At 37.8% G+C, this 17,389-nt stretch overlaps 1 protein-coding gene across 1 annotated transcript in view; it reads right to left on the bottom strand.

The window, feature by feature from the left end:
* LOC130910996 (uncharacterized) overlaps positions 1-14,855 on the bottom strand; it is a 30,410-nt gene extending 15,555 nt beyond the window's left edge. Inside the window, exons 1-4 of the mRNA XM_057828698.1 lie at positions 14,630-14,855; positions 4,124-4,183; positions 3,867-3,887; positions 973-1,239 (exon numbers count right to left, since the gene is read on the bottom strand). Coding sequence (XP_057684681.1) covers positions 973-1,239; positions 3,867-3,887; positions 4,124-4,169 — 334 coding nt within the window. The 5' untranslated portion in view covers positions 4,170-4,183; positions 14,630-14,855. The remainder of the gene's footprint in view (positions 1-972; positions 1,240-3,866; positions 3,888-4,123; positions 4,184-14,629) is intronic.
* Positions 14,856-17,389: the final 2,534 nt, after the last annotated feature.

The raw sequence follows: 17,389 nt of genomic DNA, 5'->3' as shown, positions 1-17,389 counted from the left end.
TCTTCCACAACAATTGTAAATAATGTGGCAAGCAACATGCAGCATGACAGGAGATGAACTTTTTCTTAACACCCTGTATTGTACATAACGCAGAGAAGATATAACATTTGCAACCACCACTGACGGTCATGGTTGCCCAACTTCCCATCATGCATTTGGGCGGAACAGTTAAGTGGCTACAGTATCATTTACTGAAAGCACAACAAAAATTATATTCCTATCTCTCAAAAAAATAATGTTCATATAAAGAAAAGCACTCGATGCAAAGAGAACTGGCATTCCCAATCAAAATAGCTATGCAAAATAATACTCAGACTTTGGTCAAACTCTATTCAAACATTTCGTTTAGCTCAACAAATACACTAGATGGCAATATTTAGTCACAATATAGAAACTATCAGAGGTCTCGTACGTTGTGAAGTCAACACTCAAATGAAGCTGGAAACTACGGCATCAGTCGAGGGGCAAAACGCACTAGAAAAACAAAGCGACCCCAAACTTTTGAACGGGAGTGTAGATCAAGATGTCGCTTAGCTTAGCAATTGGAGGCGAGAGAGGTGTGTTTTTCGAGTGTCAAATCTTCAAGAAAGCCCATTTCTCAATTGGCCATCAATTTCAAGTCGGCCGTGACTTATGTATCTCCATCCACCAAACAGTATGCTATCTCTATGCCAGCACCTTTGTTCTTGGGCGCACTCACTTTGCCACAAAACAGTTCCGAGTCGGCACTTTTCAAAGAAAATTTCTGGAGCTTCCGGGGTTGTAGAACATCTTAGAAGGCATTTGCATACTTGCGAGAAGGCACCATATTTTATTTCTGCTTCATTGTTAAAAAACACAAACAAGCATTCTGATAATATTTAAAAGGTACTGGAAAAACTGAAAAATTGGTTTTTAAAATCCTTCGAAAGTGCTTGCATTTGGACATTAAAAACATGTAGAAAAGCGGTTTCCTTTTTGTTGGTGTTTTACCTCTGACGTCAAGGGTGAGCCGTCGGAGCACTTCGCCATCCCTGCTGACCACGTAGACTCCCTCGTCCTCCTCCTGCACATCATCCAGCACTAGGTGGCCGTGGGAATTGACTCGGGCTCGTTGGTGCAGCACTTTCCCCGCCCAGAGGAGAGGTACCTCGGCGCTCGCATTGGTCTTGGGACGGAAGACCACCGAGCCGACGTCGCCCGGCGGGATTTCGAGGTGGATATCTTCGCCGAAGAAAGCTGTCTTGTGCTCTTCCTTGACTAGAGGGCATAAGAGTGTGCACACTTTTGTCATTAGAATTTCAAAAGAAACTATTGGGCCATATTATATGGTGGAAAAAAAAACATAAGTTTTATTGTGAATGCAAGATTTAGTCCAGTTTATTTCAGTTGTAAAGAATTTCCATTTGATTATTGCGAATGATTTAATAGATAAACAGTATTTTTATATATTAAATATTTTTGTTTCAGTAGATTCACTTTTAATTCATAAAAATATTTACAAATAAATCAAAACAATCATTTCACAGAAAAAAATAATATATGACTATATTTTCATTAATATAATTGTTATTGTTTAAACTGTGCCATTTTAATGATTTTGATCATATTTAATTTAAGCCATTTAAAGAAACAAATTATGGGTAGATTTGTTTTGCTTTTATATTTATATTAAATTATTAATGTAAATCGACATTTTTTTTAATGATTTATAATCATTGTCGATTATTATTTTTGTTGTATTTAATCTGCTTTATTTACAATAATGTTGATTATTATTTTTGTTGTATTTAATAATCTGCTTTATTTACAATACTCTCAAACCAATTTTCAATCAGACATAGTAATATGTGGACACATTTGAATATACTGTATGTTTCCATTTTATTATATGATTGGATGTCTTTTTAATTCATTGGCTGCCGTTGACCAAGGCGTTGAAGGCGTTTCAGTGCCATTGATAGCAGTAGACATCCAATCAATTTTGACTGGAAGAGGGAAGCAAAAAACTATGATTTTACTAACTACCACAACACATACAGTGGTATGAAAAAGTATCTGAACCTTTTGGAATCTCTCCCATTTCTGCATAAAATCCCATTAAATGTGATCTGAATTTGTCAAAATCACACTGATGAAAAAACAATGTCTGTTTTAACTAAAACCACCCAAACATTTATAGGTTTTCAGATTTTAGTGAGGATACTATGCAGACAATGACAGAAGGGGGAAAAATAAGTAAGTGAATCATCACATTTAATATTTTGTAGCCCCCCCTTTGGCAGGAATAACTTCAACCAGACGCTCCTTGTAGCTGTAGATCAGTCTGGCACAACTATCAGGACAAATCTTGGCCCATTCTTCTCTACAAAACTGCTGTAGTTCAGTCAGATTCCTGGGATGCCTAGCATTAATCGCTGTCTTTAGGTCATGCCACAGCATCTCAATGGGGTTCAAGTGTGGACTTTGACTTGGCCACTCCAGAACGTGTATTTTGTTGTTCTGAAACCATTATGAAGTTGATTTACTTATGTATTTTAGATCATTGCCTTGTTGCAGCATCCATCTTCTTTTCAGCTTCAACTGTCTGACAGACACCCTCAGGTTTTCTTGCAAAACATCATGATAAACTTTTGAATTCATTTTTCCATTGATTGCAAGTTGTTGAAAGGCCCTGAGGCAGAAAAACAGCCCCAAATCATGATGATCCTCCACCATGCTTCATGGTGGGGATGAGGTGTTGATGTTGGTGAGCTGTTCCATTTTTCCTCCACACATGACGTTGTGTGTTACTCCCAAACAATTAAACTTTGGTTTCATCAGTCCCCAAAATATTTTGCCAAAACTTCTGTGGCATGTCTAAGTGCCATTTTGCTAACATTAAACAAGCAACAATGTTTTTCTTTTTTTTTAGACAGCAGTGGCTTCCTCTGTGGAGTCCTCCCATGAACACCATTCTTGGCCATAGTTTTACAAATAGTTGATGTGTGCACAGAGATATTGGACTATGCCAGCGATTTCTGTAAGTCTTTAGCAGACACTCTTGGGGTCTTTTTTTTACCTCTCTGAGTATTCTACCCTGAACTCTTGGCGTCATCTTTGGTGGATGGCCACTCCTTGTGATTGAATCAACAGCGTCAAACTCTCTCTATTTGTAGACAACTTCTCTGACTGTTGATTGATGAATATCCAGACTTTTAGAGATGGTTTTGTATCCTTTCCCAGCTTTATACAAATCAACAATCCTTGATCGCAGGTCTTCAGACAGCTCTTTTGACAGTGCCATGATGCACATCAGACATTCCATCTCATCAAGAGAATTACCAGGTGTGTGTTTTATAGTGGGCGGTGCAGCTTTAAACCACTCATTAGTGATTAGGCACACACCTGACTTAAATTGTTTGGTAGAAATTGGTTTCAATTGCTCTTTAAGACTCCTTAGGCAAAGGGTTCACTTACTTATCTTCCCCCTTCTGTCGTTGCTTGCTTGCTGTCCTCATTAAAATATGAGAACCTATAAATGTTTGGGTGGTTTTAGTTTAAGCAGACACTGTTTTTATATCTGTGTGATTTTGACAAAGATCAACATTTGATAATGATTTTATGCAGAAATGTGAGAAATTCCAAAAGGTTCAGATACTTTTTCATACCACTGTACAGTGCTCAGTAAATAATGGACATATACTGTACCTATGGTGGCAGAAAATCACTTACTCTTATAATATTTGTCATTTCTATTGCATTGTCTACAACAAAGTTGGCCAGCTATTTAAAAATTTGATATATATTATAGTTTTATAGTTTCCTGTACATAATTCTTGTTTGAATAATACTCATTCAGTATCTTCCTACCGGCATTACTTTGCCTTGGTGGGGTTCAAACCTACCTTTAAAGGACGCCGATGCAGCTGAAAAAGACAAAAAGAGGAGTTAAATTAAGCAGAATCTTGTGTTTTATCTGATCTGTAAATAAGTTCTAAAGCACCCGAGCCTTCGAAATGCAGCGATGGCTAACAATAGCACGCGTAGGTGGCTGATATGCTGAGTTGACACATGATATGGTGGGGGGGGCATTAAGCTAAATAAGGTGAATTCCTGCCATGAGTGTCTGGAGAAGGTCTCCTGGGTGGGCTGTGGTGCTTACCCGTGCAGAGCAGGTTGCTAAGCAACACACACGCCATCCCTCTCATCTTCAACACGCAGGCTGGAAACAAATAGAGAAAACAAATTAAGCTTATTGGATCATTCATACGCAGTATACATAATGCAGGGAAAGTAATGATCCCTGTCAAAACTTCACTTTCAGTATGGTATCCATGTCAGATTAAATCAATAATGTATTTTCTAGATTAGCATATAGCACTTCTGGCCTTGTTGCTGGGCAATAAAATAAAATGTATTAAAATTTACAATGTCTTTAATGTAGGAACGCATCCCACGTATTTTGATCACCAAAGCTTTGATTCACACTGTTGCAACTCGAAAATGTTACCATTTTTATTGGCCCAAAAATTCATTCCGTGCAAAACTAATGTTTGTTGACCAAAAAAATAAAAAGGCACATTCATTTCCAATGCTCATTCAATTCAACTGTCACTGATTAACACACACAAAAAAATCCCCATCACTTCAAATGAGTTTCAACTCGGACCCACAAAAAAACCTCCATTGGCGGACCTACGGGGGAAAAAAATCTCCACTGCCTCCCATTAACATTCAACTGTGACTCACAAAAAAAGAAATAAAAAAAAGAAAATAAAAACAATTTGAACAGTTCGAACTTCCAATTTTTTTGCCTGTGTTGAAATAATTTTGGGGAAAAGTCCTCCCAAAAACACACTTTGGGAGTTTTTTACTCCATGGCGAACATTCTTAAACCCTCAAAAAACTCCCTACAAACAAAATTTCCATTAGTACCCATTGATATTCAACTAGGTCCTACCAAAACGATCCTCATTTATCCTCACTTTAGACCTACAAAAAAAAAAAAAAAAAAAAATTCTCCATTGGTTCCTATTAACATTCAACTGTGACTCACAAAAAATGATTAAACAGTGCTAACTTCCAATTTTTCTTTTTGCATGTAATGTATTTAAATCATTTGGGGGGGAAATTCCACCAAAAACACACACATTGAACCCTTTGGGGTTATTTAACTCCAATGCAAACATTCTTAGGCCCACAAAAAACTCCCTAAAAACAAAATTTCCCTTAGCTCCGGTTGATATACTAGATCCTACCAAAACGATCCTCACCTCAGACCCACAAAAAAAAAACCTCAATTGTCTCTTTTTGACATTCAACTGTTACTCTCACTCACACACAAAAAAAATTCAACTTTAATTTTATTTTGGTTGTAGTGAAATCAATTATGGGAAAGTAACACCAAAAAACACACACATACTGAACTTTAACAAGGTCCAAAAAAATATCCCCATTTAATCTCACCCCTGACCCACAAAAAAAATCTCAATTAGCTCTTTTTGACATTCAATTGTTACTCACAAAAAATTATTTCAACAGTGCTAACTTAAATTTTGTGTTGTTGTATTGAAATAAATTTTGTGAAATTTCCACCAAAAAACACACACGATCTTAGGGATTATTTCACTCCACAATGAACATTCTTAAACCCTCAAAAAACTCCCTACAAACAAAATTTCCATTAGTACCCATTGATATTCAACTAGGTCCTACCAAAACGATCCTCATTTATCCTCACTTTAGACCCACACAAATAAAAAAAATCTCCATTGGCTCTTATTGACATTCAACTGTGACTCACAAAAAATGATTTCAGCAGTGCTAACTTCCAATTTTTCTTTTTGCATGTACTGCATTTAAATCATTTGGGGGGGAATTCCACCAAAAACACACACATTGAACCCTTTGGGGTTATTTAACTCCATGGCAAACAGTCTTAGGCCCATAAAAAACTTCCTAAAACTAAATTGCCATTAGCTCCTGTTAATATACAACTAGGTCCTACCAAAAAAATATCCCCATTGATCCTCACCTCATACCCACCAAAAGAATTTCAATAGGCTTTTTTTGACATTTAACTGTTACTCTCACAGACAAAAAAAATATTTCAACTTTAATTTTCTTTTTGTTGTATTGAAATAAATTGTGGGAAAATTCCACAAAAAACACACACATTGAACTTTTAGGGGTTTATTTGACTCCATGATGGACTTTCTTAGGCCCACCAAAAACTCCCTAAAACCAAAATTTCCATTATCTCCCATTGATATTGAACTAGGACCCACCATAAAAATTCCCATTGATACCTACTTCAGAGTTCAGACCCACTAAAACAATCTCTAAAAGTCTAAAAAAAAAAAATATATATATATATATATATATATATATATATATATATGTGGGGAAAATTCCACCAAAAATATACACATTTTACACTTTGGTGTAATTCAACCAACAAAAAACTCCCCACACACATAAATCTTCATTAGTTTTCAGTGGAATTCAACAAGGTCCAACAACAAAAAAATCCCCACTTATATCACACCTGACCCACAAAAAAACAATCTCAATTGGCTCTTTTTGTCATTCAATTGTTACTCACAAAAATGATTTCAACAGTGCTTTGTTTTTTTGTTGTTGTATTGAAATAAATTTGGGGGAAATTCCACCAAAAAACACACACACATCGAACTTTGGGTTTATTTGACTCCATGACGAACTTTCTTAGGCCCACAAAAACTCCCTACAAACAAAATTTTCATTATCTCCCATTGATATTGAACTAGGGCCCACCCAAAAAATCCCCATTGATCCTCACTTCAGACCCACAAAAAAAATCTCAGTTGGCTCTTATTGACATTTAACTTGTACCCACAAAAACATTTCAACTTCAAAAATCTCTGCTCGCTCCTCTTGAAATATTTGTGGGGAAAATTCCACCAAAATTATACATATTGTTCCCTTTTTGGTTATTCAAACCACAGAAAAACTATCCACACATAAAATCTTCAAATACAGGTAGGTCCAACAAAAAAAAATCTCCAATTAATCGCACGTCTGACCCACAAAAAAAATCTTCAACTGGCTCTTTTTGACGTTCAATTGTTGCTCACCAAAAAATGATTTCAACGGTGCTAACTTCAAGTTTTTGTTGTAGTATTGAAATAAATTTCGGGAAAATTCCACCCAAAAAACACACACATTGAAATATTAGGGATCATTTGACTCTGTGATGAACGTTCTTGGGCCCACAAAAACTCCCTGTAAACGAAATTTCAATTATCTACCATTTATATTCAACTAAGACCCACCAAAACAAATCCCAAAGATCCACACTTTAGGCCCACAAAAAAAGATCTCCAATGGCTCTTATTGACATGCAACTCGTACCCACAAAACAACATTTCCCCTTCTACCAAAAATATACACAATAAACTCATTGTGGTTATTCAACCCACAAAACTTCTCACACACATCATCTTCTTTGGTTCCAATTAGATTTCAACTCAGTCCCACAAAAAAAAAAAAAAAAAAATCCCACTGAATCGCACCTCGGAATAAAAAAAAAAAATCCATTTATTCACATTATGATGGAACCCACAGAAAATGTTCTTTAATTAATTTAAATCATTTTTCATTTCCTGATCCATTATGACGAAAAGTCACCATCAGCATGTAAGCATTCCCACTCAGTTTCTCCAGAAATGGCCTTTTCCATTTTCCTGTATGTTATGAAATAAAGTTAATTAAATTTTAAATGCTGTGGGGGGGGCAAACGTGCTGAGACAGAAGTTGCGTTTGGGGGACAGACAGGGTAAATGAGTTCTCAATGCATTCAAAAGTGCTAGAAAGGCTTGCGTGGATGCGTCCTCATTGCTCCCCTGCCAATTAACCGCAATTAGCACAGCTTTGTCGACGTCGGCAGCTTCCGACCCGCCGAGTCATTCACTCAGCTGGGAAGAGAAAGAGGGGGAGGAAGTCGTTTTCCACTTTCACTTCTGAATTTTACAGCATTTTGCTATGACACTTCAGACTGTGATCGACGTCCAGTCTTTTTGAATATAAATTTCAATGTAAATGTATGTGAGCATTCATGCGTGAGACAGGGTTTACAGGTACACAGTACAAAATAATAATAATAATAATAATAACTAATTTTTGCCAAAATTGTACCGTTAAATTTTAAAAAAGAAAAAAAAAGGGGAAAATAAAAACATCAAACGTTTTCCGTCAAATTAACTTAATTATTTATTTATATTATTAAAAAAAAAAAAACACTCCGGGTACAGCGAAAAATAACACTCTAAAGTTGATTTTTTTTTTTTTTTTCCCCATAGTATTTAAATCATGGTATGCCATGGATGACCATAGACGTCCAATCCATTTTGACTGGAAGTTCGCCCCTCTCAATATTAATCAGGAACAGTGGCGCCACCAGGGGGTGGCCAGGGGTGGCCGTGGCCACCCCTGTAAATTGGTTGGCCACCCCACTGGCCACCCCACTTGCCAGTATATCGTTAGATTGTTAAAGCATCAGTTATGCATTTCATCCCAAATGAACGCATTTATTTTGAATTGTTAAATGTTGGGCTGTCAAATTTATCGCATTAACGGGCGGTAATTAATTTTTAAAAATTAATCACGTGAAAATATTTATCGCAATTAACACATTCGCGAGACGACTCATTCACGCATTGCCACAAACAGCCTACAATGGCGCCGTTTTACTAAAATACAGAGATAAGAGGCAGTGTCAAGTGAGCGGCGTAGACGCAAGCATTCATTGGGGCCGTGCTTTTAACTGGCAAAAGCTTTGTCATCTCTCCCGCAGCAACTATAAATATTGTGGGAAGCGACGTGTGGAAGAATGACAGGAGTTGAACTTTTTCTTAACACCGTGTAGTGTACCCAACGCAGAGAAGATATAGCATTTGCAGCCACCACACACAGTCATGGTTGCACATGGTCCCATCATGCATTTGGGCAGAACAGTTAAGTCGCTACAGCATTATTTACTGAAAGCTCAACAAATACACTAGATGGCAACATTTAGTCACAATATACAAACTCACATTTATCCTTTAAGAATTACAAGTCTTTCCATCCGTGGATCCCTTTCACAGAAAGAATGTTAATAATGTTAATGCCATCTTGTGGATTTATTGTTATAATAAACAAATATAGTACTTATGTACAGTATGTTGAATGTATATATCCGTCTTGTCATATCTTTCCATTCCAACAATAATTTACTGAAAAATATGGCACATTTTAGAGATAGTTCGAATTGCGATTAATTACGATTAATTAATTTTTAAACTGTGATTAACTCGATTAAAAATTTTAATCGTTTGACAGCCCTAGTTAAATGTACACCTTATGCCTAATATATACATAACACAATAAAACAATTGTTGTGGAACTCAAAATGTTGACTGGACAGTTATGAACTATGCACATTAAATCATTAGTAACATCAAATATTACACAATACACCAAGGTATATCAGTAGCCGTGTCCTTAAGTCTTTCTGTTAGTTTTCCCCTGACCTTTTTACTGCAATAATATAATGAAAACCTGAAAATATGGCTTTTAGTTTTGGCCACCCCAAGATTTTAAGTCGCCCCATCTGGCCACCCCTATGAGAAATTTCTGGAAGCGCCACTGATCAGGAAATCGCACAAACAGAAACCCAATATGCTAACACTAGCGGCTAACCCTACAAGTGAATGTGATGGAGTCTTATGATAGTTAAACAGCTACTGGTAGCCAGGCCACAGGCATTTCGGGTATAGCATTAGTCGACGCTCATGGTGTGGTGTTGGGGCCAAGAAAGAACTCGATGTTGGATGTCTGGAAAATTTTGGGATTCGAGAAGGACAACGAACCATGGAGCCCTACATCACTTTGTTGATCCATTTCAAAGACAACATGTGGGAGCTGTTGGATACAGCCTATTTCTCGGACGACCACACGAGTGTAATGATCGCACAGGCCCTGAAAAAAATGCTCTCTGCGCGGGATGTGAAGTCGCCATCACCACCTGTGACAGCGGCTCTAACCTTGTCGAAGCGGGTGAACTTAATGAGTGGATTGGGCATGGACTGCATCAAGGAATCAGTAGGTCGCGTTATTTTGTATGTCTGTGTGTGTTAGTGTGATTTGTCCGATAGCTTTTATGAGGGTACAGCATCCAGCATAAAGTATAATCCATCAGTATAGCCTATAACTAAGGGTGTAACGGTACATGTATTTGTATTGAACCGTTTCGGTTCGGGGTGCTTGGTTCGGAATGGAGGCGTACCGAACGAGTTTCGGACGTAATATAAAGTGCTGTTAAATTTAGCGCGTTAACGGGCGGTAATTAATTTTTGGAATTAATCACGTTAAAATATTTGACGCATTTAACGCAAGCGCGAAATGCCCACTCATGCATCCCATAAGCCCACCGTTAATTACGCCCCACGGACGGCTCGCTAAGGGCGTAACATAAAGCGAGGCACACACACAAGTTGCAAGTGGACACAAATCTATTCACATGAGTCGAACTCGCAATGAACAAAATATACAAAATGCGGAAGGAGCTGGCTTCAGCGTAAGCCCAGGCCAAAACAACAGACAAAATGAAACTACATTTAAACCCCACCCGCTAAGTAAACCCTGATCGTAAAAAGACAAAAAATATAAGACAGCAACTACCCTGGCTTCTATACTAAATAAAATGGGTTGAACGAAAACGTCAGTTTACCTCTACTGCTGCAGGGCTCTTATTTACAGTGGTGAACAAAAACGATCCAATAACGAATGAACACAAAATACCTCACTGAAAAAGCAGGAGTGTAACAAAAATAGCGATAAAATGCGCAGGTGAATGAATGGCGAGCAAACAGCTGGCGAGGAGGTACGCGGCACGTATGCTGTCAAATGTGAACTCTCAGTGTTGACTAAAATAACGAGAGGTCAGATGACTATTGTTAACGCTGCCTTTATTTGGTTAACAAGACTCAGGCTCAATACAACACACACGCGGGGATGCGAGCTCAAACAACGGCCTTATAGTACTACCTTGTATCAGCTTAGCTGCCGTAAAGCAATTGTCGTTATTGCCGCAAATGTAAACAAAGGGCTGCACAATGGATACATGACAGACAGCGGCTAGTTTCTGAAGTTGGCACCCTTCCTCGGGTGGCCCATCAGCGGCGGCGACGTCATCTGTCCGTCCGGTGTTAATCAGAGTACGTCACATTGGAAGGGGAGGCAGCCAGCTGGCGGACACGACGATCAGCTGACTACCAGTCTCATAAAAGATAACAATTAAACGGCAAGGCCGTCGCACCACTCAGAAGTGCAGTGAGCTGCGTGGGTAATGGTTAAATGTAACATGGAAAAAAAGAAAAGCGGTTGGTGGAATTCAAATTAAAGATGTGATTAACTCAATTAAAAATTTTAATCGTTTGACAGCCCTTACCTAACCCTTACTTTTCGAGGCTGTGGTCATAAAGTTAATGTGAGAAATTAGAAACTGTTCAGTGTTGCAACTGTTCAGTTTTGCACATCAGATATTTTTTTAAAGAAAAAGTCTTAGCCAATGTTATTTATTTTTATTTTGTCTTTCAAAATAACTACATTTCAGAATATTGTATTTTCTATTTTTGAGCAGAATTCTAGCTTTGTATAGGCTAATGTTCCTATTGTTGAAAGCACAAAAGTGTGTAATAAACAACTAGCACATTTATATTTTGCATTTTGTTTTCTTACTGTACCGAAAGTGTACCGAACCGTGACCTCAAAACGGAGGTACATACCGAACCGAGATTTTTGTGTGCCGTTACACCCCTACCTATAACATCTCCAATTAATGGCCACGGCTATTTTTCTGTATGTGCTTGCTTCATTCTGTGTCATTACTGCCATCATAATATCTTAAATGTTTCATTGGCATAAGAGTTAAGCCTGAGTTATGCTCCTGCGTTGCGGTGACGGCGCAGCGACTACGCCATCATTCGACATTCGATGGTTCTCCGGTCAGGTGACGCGTTAATCTGTAATTCACCACCAAGCCACTACAGGGGTGTGGCGTTATGTTTGTACGGTTTTGGGGCATGCTTGTTGACTTCCTCTTGTCTACTTTAACCGAGAAAAAAATAAACAATGCAAGATGGAACGCTTGAATGTGGATCTTCAGCTCATCAACATTAAATAAATGTTGATCATACAAATGTTGAGAAGCAGGTGATGCAGAAGACTGTTTTGAGGCGGTCTGTCCAACTTTTGATGCCGCATAGAGAGTTCTAGCCTCGGGTGGAAACCAGCTAGCTGTGGCGGCTAGCTTCAAACTGGCGTCGAGCACTGCGTCCAGCCTTTTGTCCGAGGTCTGTGAAGCCCTCCAGCACGATTTGTGTGCAGTGTCCTACAACCACCCAGTGGGAAGCCATAGCAGATTTCTGCCGTCTATGGAACTTCCCAAACTGCGTTGGAAGCCTTGATGCTAACGTTATCATAAAAGCACTGAGGCACTCTCAATCAGTGATGATGTATCTTGTGTGAACTGTCTGTTGTTGAAAATTAAACATTAAAACAACTTTTGACACCCAAGCTGTGCTTTTATTTAGGAAAAAAAAGATTTTAAAAAACTGAAACCTTGAAGTAAACACTTGTGTTGAGTAATCATGCCACAGTAGCCATTTTTGTACAGTGGCCATATTGATATTTACAATGTCGTACATTGTACAAGTCACATAAGCTGTTAAAAATGTTCATACTTGAATGCTTATTGTTTAGAGGATATTTTTATGTACTTAATGTTTACACCACATATACAATTGTTGAATATGTTAAATTGAAAGCTGGTAATAAATCAACGAGAAACGGTTAACTAGTATTTCATGCATTGATCCAGATTTTCAAATTATATAACAGTCCGCTTGGACGAATTTATCGTCATTTATTGTTTTTAAGGTAAATCTGCTCAATTTACTGTACTAAGTACTTAAGGCCATATCGCACAGCCCTACGTTTAACGGCATCAATGGCAACTAGTGAGTTAAACGAGCACTTTGTAAGGGTTAAAAAAAACAAAGAAATTTGTGTATGAAAGGGTTAACAACAAACTTCCATAATTTTTTTTTTAAACTGCTGTTTTACCTCAAACTAGTGCTGCAACGATTAATCGATTAACTCGAGTAATTCGATTAGAAAAAAAGCTTCGAATCAAATTTTGCTGCTTCGAGGATACGATTAATTTGAGTGGCGTTGTAGTGTTTGTTTTGATAGTGTTTGCATTTAGTTTTTATTTTATTTTGGGGATGGAAAATGAATGAATGAATGGATAAACTGCCCTCTAGTGGCAACAGTGAATATGACTTAACATGGCTGAATCCAGGGGCTCCCTGTTAAGACCAACATAAGTCTTTGTTTGAGATAATGTTTTTTTATGCATTCATAATTTGGTTTATAGGTAGATTTAGCAGTTTTTTGTGGGAATATGTGTTTGAACGTTTTGTTAAGAGCATTGTTTAAAAAAAGTTAGCATTTTATAGCATTTAAGCTTAAGTTAGCCAGTTATTGTTTTTTTGTACTTAGATCCTCATTTATCTATTTTTTTTAATACCAGTTGAGGCTGAGATCTGGTATTTTCATTTATTCGTGAATGCATTTATTGTTCTTGTGTAATGAAAGTGCTATTCTGCATCGTTTGAAGAAACACTCCGGAATTTTATTTTGCATTCGCATTTAATGATCTTTTGAAAGTGCAATTTTAGCAAGCCTTTTTTTACATCTAGAATTTATTCTGCAACGCATTAAAATGTTCCTAATCCAATTACTCGATTATGTATGAGTGAATATTGTATTTTTTTTAGTAAAATTATTAATTATTTATATTATTTTTTTATGGTTTTCAGAATATTTGTTTTACCTAACGTAAAAAAAATCAGTTATCAAAGCACTATAGTCTTTTGTATTTGATAAAATTCTGGCAAACATAGCTGCCAGTTTTTTACTATAAATTTAATGGCGTTATTGTTTTTTTACAGTGTGATTTCATTTTGTATGACTTTGGCTCTCTTTGCCCACATTTGAGTGTATTACAGCACCTTAAATGTTCCATTGTTATCCAATTGCAGCTCAAATTATGTTTCCAGGCGCCATTTTATCCCACTTCTATCGGAAAACAAAAAAAGGGGGCTCGCTTGGTCCTCTCTCGTCTCATGAGGCTCCTCCTTTTCATCCTCCTCCATGCAGCCCCCAATGCAGCCAAGGGTGTGTCAGGACCAGCATGCCCACTGCCTGTCCCGCTCCACTCAGTGATGAGGGGTCCCAAGTGGAAGAAATGGATGAAGGGAGTGCAATGTAATGCTGGTGAAGTTGTGCAGAATTAGATTATAAAAGGGTGGTGCATGGTGGGTATCCTGTGTGCAGGTTGAAATAAGGGATGCTGGAAGATATAATGTATTGAGTGTGGAAAAAGTCCTCATTCATAGCAGGACCAAGCAATCACATTTCATCATCTATAAATTGGGGTAACCTGAGGTAATAAAAGCATCAATGGGAATTAAGTCAAAAGTGCATTCGTGGTGGTGTAAAAACGAAACACGTTCCTTTCATAAGCCAAATCGTGTTTACAGTACAGTACACGGCGATGCAGTGTAATGTAATTGGATTTTACCTTATCGTCGTGTCTTCACGTTAAACAAACGAGGATGCCGCAAAGTGTTCCTTTATATGTGAAAATCCTCCTTTATTTTTGTTTGGAGCAGCTCATGGAAGCCGACGGCTACGCAGCGCGGCGGCCATCTGGAGAAAAAGAGAGAAAAGGGGGAGAAAGACTTTCCCCGTAACGACGACGACGACGATGCCGCCTTTGTGCGCCTTCGGGGGCTCGGGAATCTTCGGTTGCTTTCGGAAATTGGCGCACGAAGCCGCCAGCTGGCGCTCTATTTGGATACGCACGCGTTGTCGTATGATTGTGTGGTCACGAAACGACAGTGGGAAGTGGTCAGGGTCAGTAAACTATCTCGGATGGATGATAGGAAGCCACAGAGAAAGTGTGTCTGAAATCATGATTAAATACGGAATCTGGAAGATATCCGACAAGAGACTAAAAAGTAAGATGCAAATACTGTAATAAATGTTAAAAAAAAAAAAAAAAAAAAAATTATGTTAAACATAAAAATACATAAAAACAAATGTCAATTGATCATTTGAACATGTGTTAAATATCTAATGCCACTAAATAAATAAAACTTGTACTCCCGAATAGGCATTAAATAGACAGTTTGCCACTTAAAATATGGAACCACATAAAAAGTGACCTTTTACAGCACTAAAATCTGTGAAATAATAAAACGCAATAAATGTTTTAAAATACAGGTTACAATGAATGTAGCTTTTACTGTTCTCAAAATGTAACACACTATTGATTTAAATATATGACAGGTTAGAAATATGACATATAATCAGCTACCAAGATGCCAGGTGTGGGTGGGCAAAAAAAAAAAAAAAAGCTAAAACGCTCAATTGGGTCGAAATCCATCGTAGGGCTACTGCACCTTAAAACATTTTTTGTTTTCTCCTTAAGATAACTGTTGTTGTGATTTGGTATAAACTAGGGCTGTCAAAATTATCGCGTTAACGGGCGGTAATTAATTTTTTAAATTAATCACGTTAAAATATTTGACGCAATTAACGCACATGGTCCGCTCAGATTAAAATGACAGAAGTGTACTGTCCGCTTGTTACTTGTTTTTTTTTTTGGTTATTTGGCGCCCTATGCTGGCGCTTGGGTCCAAATTATTTTATGGGTTTGGAGAGTGAGCATGGTGTAATGTCATCAACAATGGCGAACTACTAGTTTATTTTTTGATTGAAAATTTTACAAATTTTAATAAAACGAAAACATTAAGAGGGGTTTTAATATAAAATTTCTATAATTTGTAGTAACATTTATCCTTTAAGAACTACAAGTCTTTCTATTCATGGATCGCTTTAAGAGAATGTTAATAATGTTAATGACATCTTGTTGATTTATGGTTATAATACAGTACTTATGTACCGTATGTTGAATGTATATATCCATCTTATGTCTTATCTTTTCATTCCAACAATAATTTACAGAAAAATATGGCATATTTTATAGATGGTTTGAATTGCGATTAATTACGATTAATTCATTTTTAAACTGTAATTAACTCGATTAAAATTTTTAATCGTTTGACAGCTGTAGTATAAACAAATAAAAGTTTATTTAATTTTATTTGACTTAGAACACATCCATAACTGAACACAAGTTTCTTACAGTGATCACAGGTATCTTTGCCCATGCAGTTCATTAACATTTTTGGGCTTGCGTGCTGCAACTGCCTTCTTCAAGTACCACCAGAGATTTTCAATGGGATTTAAAGTGCGTATGACACCAAAAAGCATGATTATTTCATATTTCACGCTGTGTTTTATGCCCCTGAATGAAATGGACTGCTTGGATGTGTGTGGAAGAGATCCTTTTATATATTCAATTTTTGAATCCCGCGCCGTTAAAATGAGTTAGTTCCGGCTCCAGTCTCAGGTTTAGAACGAATCCAAACGTGACGGGTAAGCGTCCCACAATACAGCATTGCTTTATAGCATAAAGATGGACTGCGGATTCAGCTGATTTTGCAGATTAATTCGTTTATTTTTCGCATCACGCTAGCCAAACGGCTGCAGGCTTTTATAGCTGCACCAGGGAGAGGTGTGTGAGCCTTTTTGCGTTTCAGAAAGTTCCCGTTCACCCTGAGATTGGCTAAAACAAGTGTGCGACAACTGTGGGACCATTGGACTTACAAGGAAGTGAGTAAATATCGTGTTTTGTATTATGTCCAATGCTGGGATCATGGCACACATTTTAATATGGAGGTGGCTTGCATTTTGTGGCTGACATGCTCCTTGTCCACCGAGAATGCCACTCGGCCGACGACCGGCAGCTTGTCACACATCCCCCGCCGGGAGAGTGCTATACTCGGCTTATTGCCCTTTTCGTGTGCCCGGTGTTCTGTCAAATTTCCCACCTCATCAGAAATTTCACTTTTGTGTTAAAATGGCTGCAATTACAGCGATTACAAAGTAAACACTACAAACTTTCTTTAAATAAAGGAATATTTCCTTACGTTTGATTATGGACGGACATGTAAAAGATTTCTCCTCAGACAAATCCTGCCTTGTTAGCTGCACACAGCAACTGCACGCCCCTCTCTCACTGTTTACGTTTTCGCCGTGTGGTTAAGCATTAATTTTCGCCATATTCGTGTTGACCATGTGGCAGCTACGCGCTCCTCCGACGTCAGCCGGTTTGTCCGGCGGTCATTGTCCAGTTGCTTCCCCGCAAACGAGGTCTCCTGCCCTTGAATCACCCTGTATAATGCATATAAGGTTGCTTAAAGGTTGGTGGGGA

The sequence above is a fragment of the Corythoichthys intestinalis genome, chromosome 22 (genome assembly GCF_030265065.1).
Source record: "Corythoichthys intestinalis isolate RoL2023-P3 chromosome 22, ASM3026506v1, whole genome shotgun sequence".
Lineage (NCBI taxonomy): Eukaryota > Metazoa > Chordata > Actinopteri > Syngnathiformes > Syngnathidae > Corythoichthys > Corythoichthys intestinalis.
This window is presented reverse-complemented; position numbering and strand designations above follow the sequence as displayed.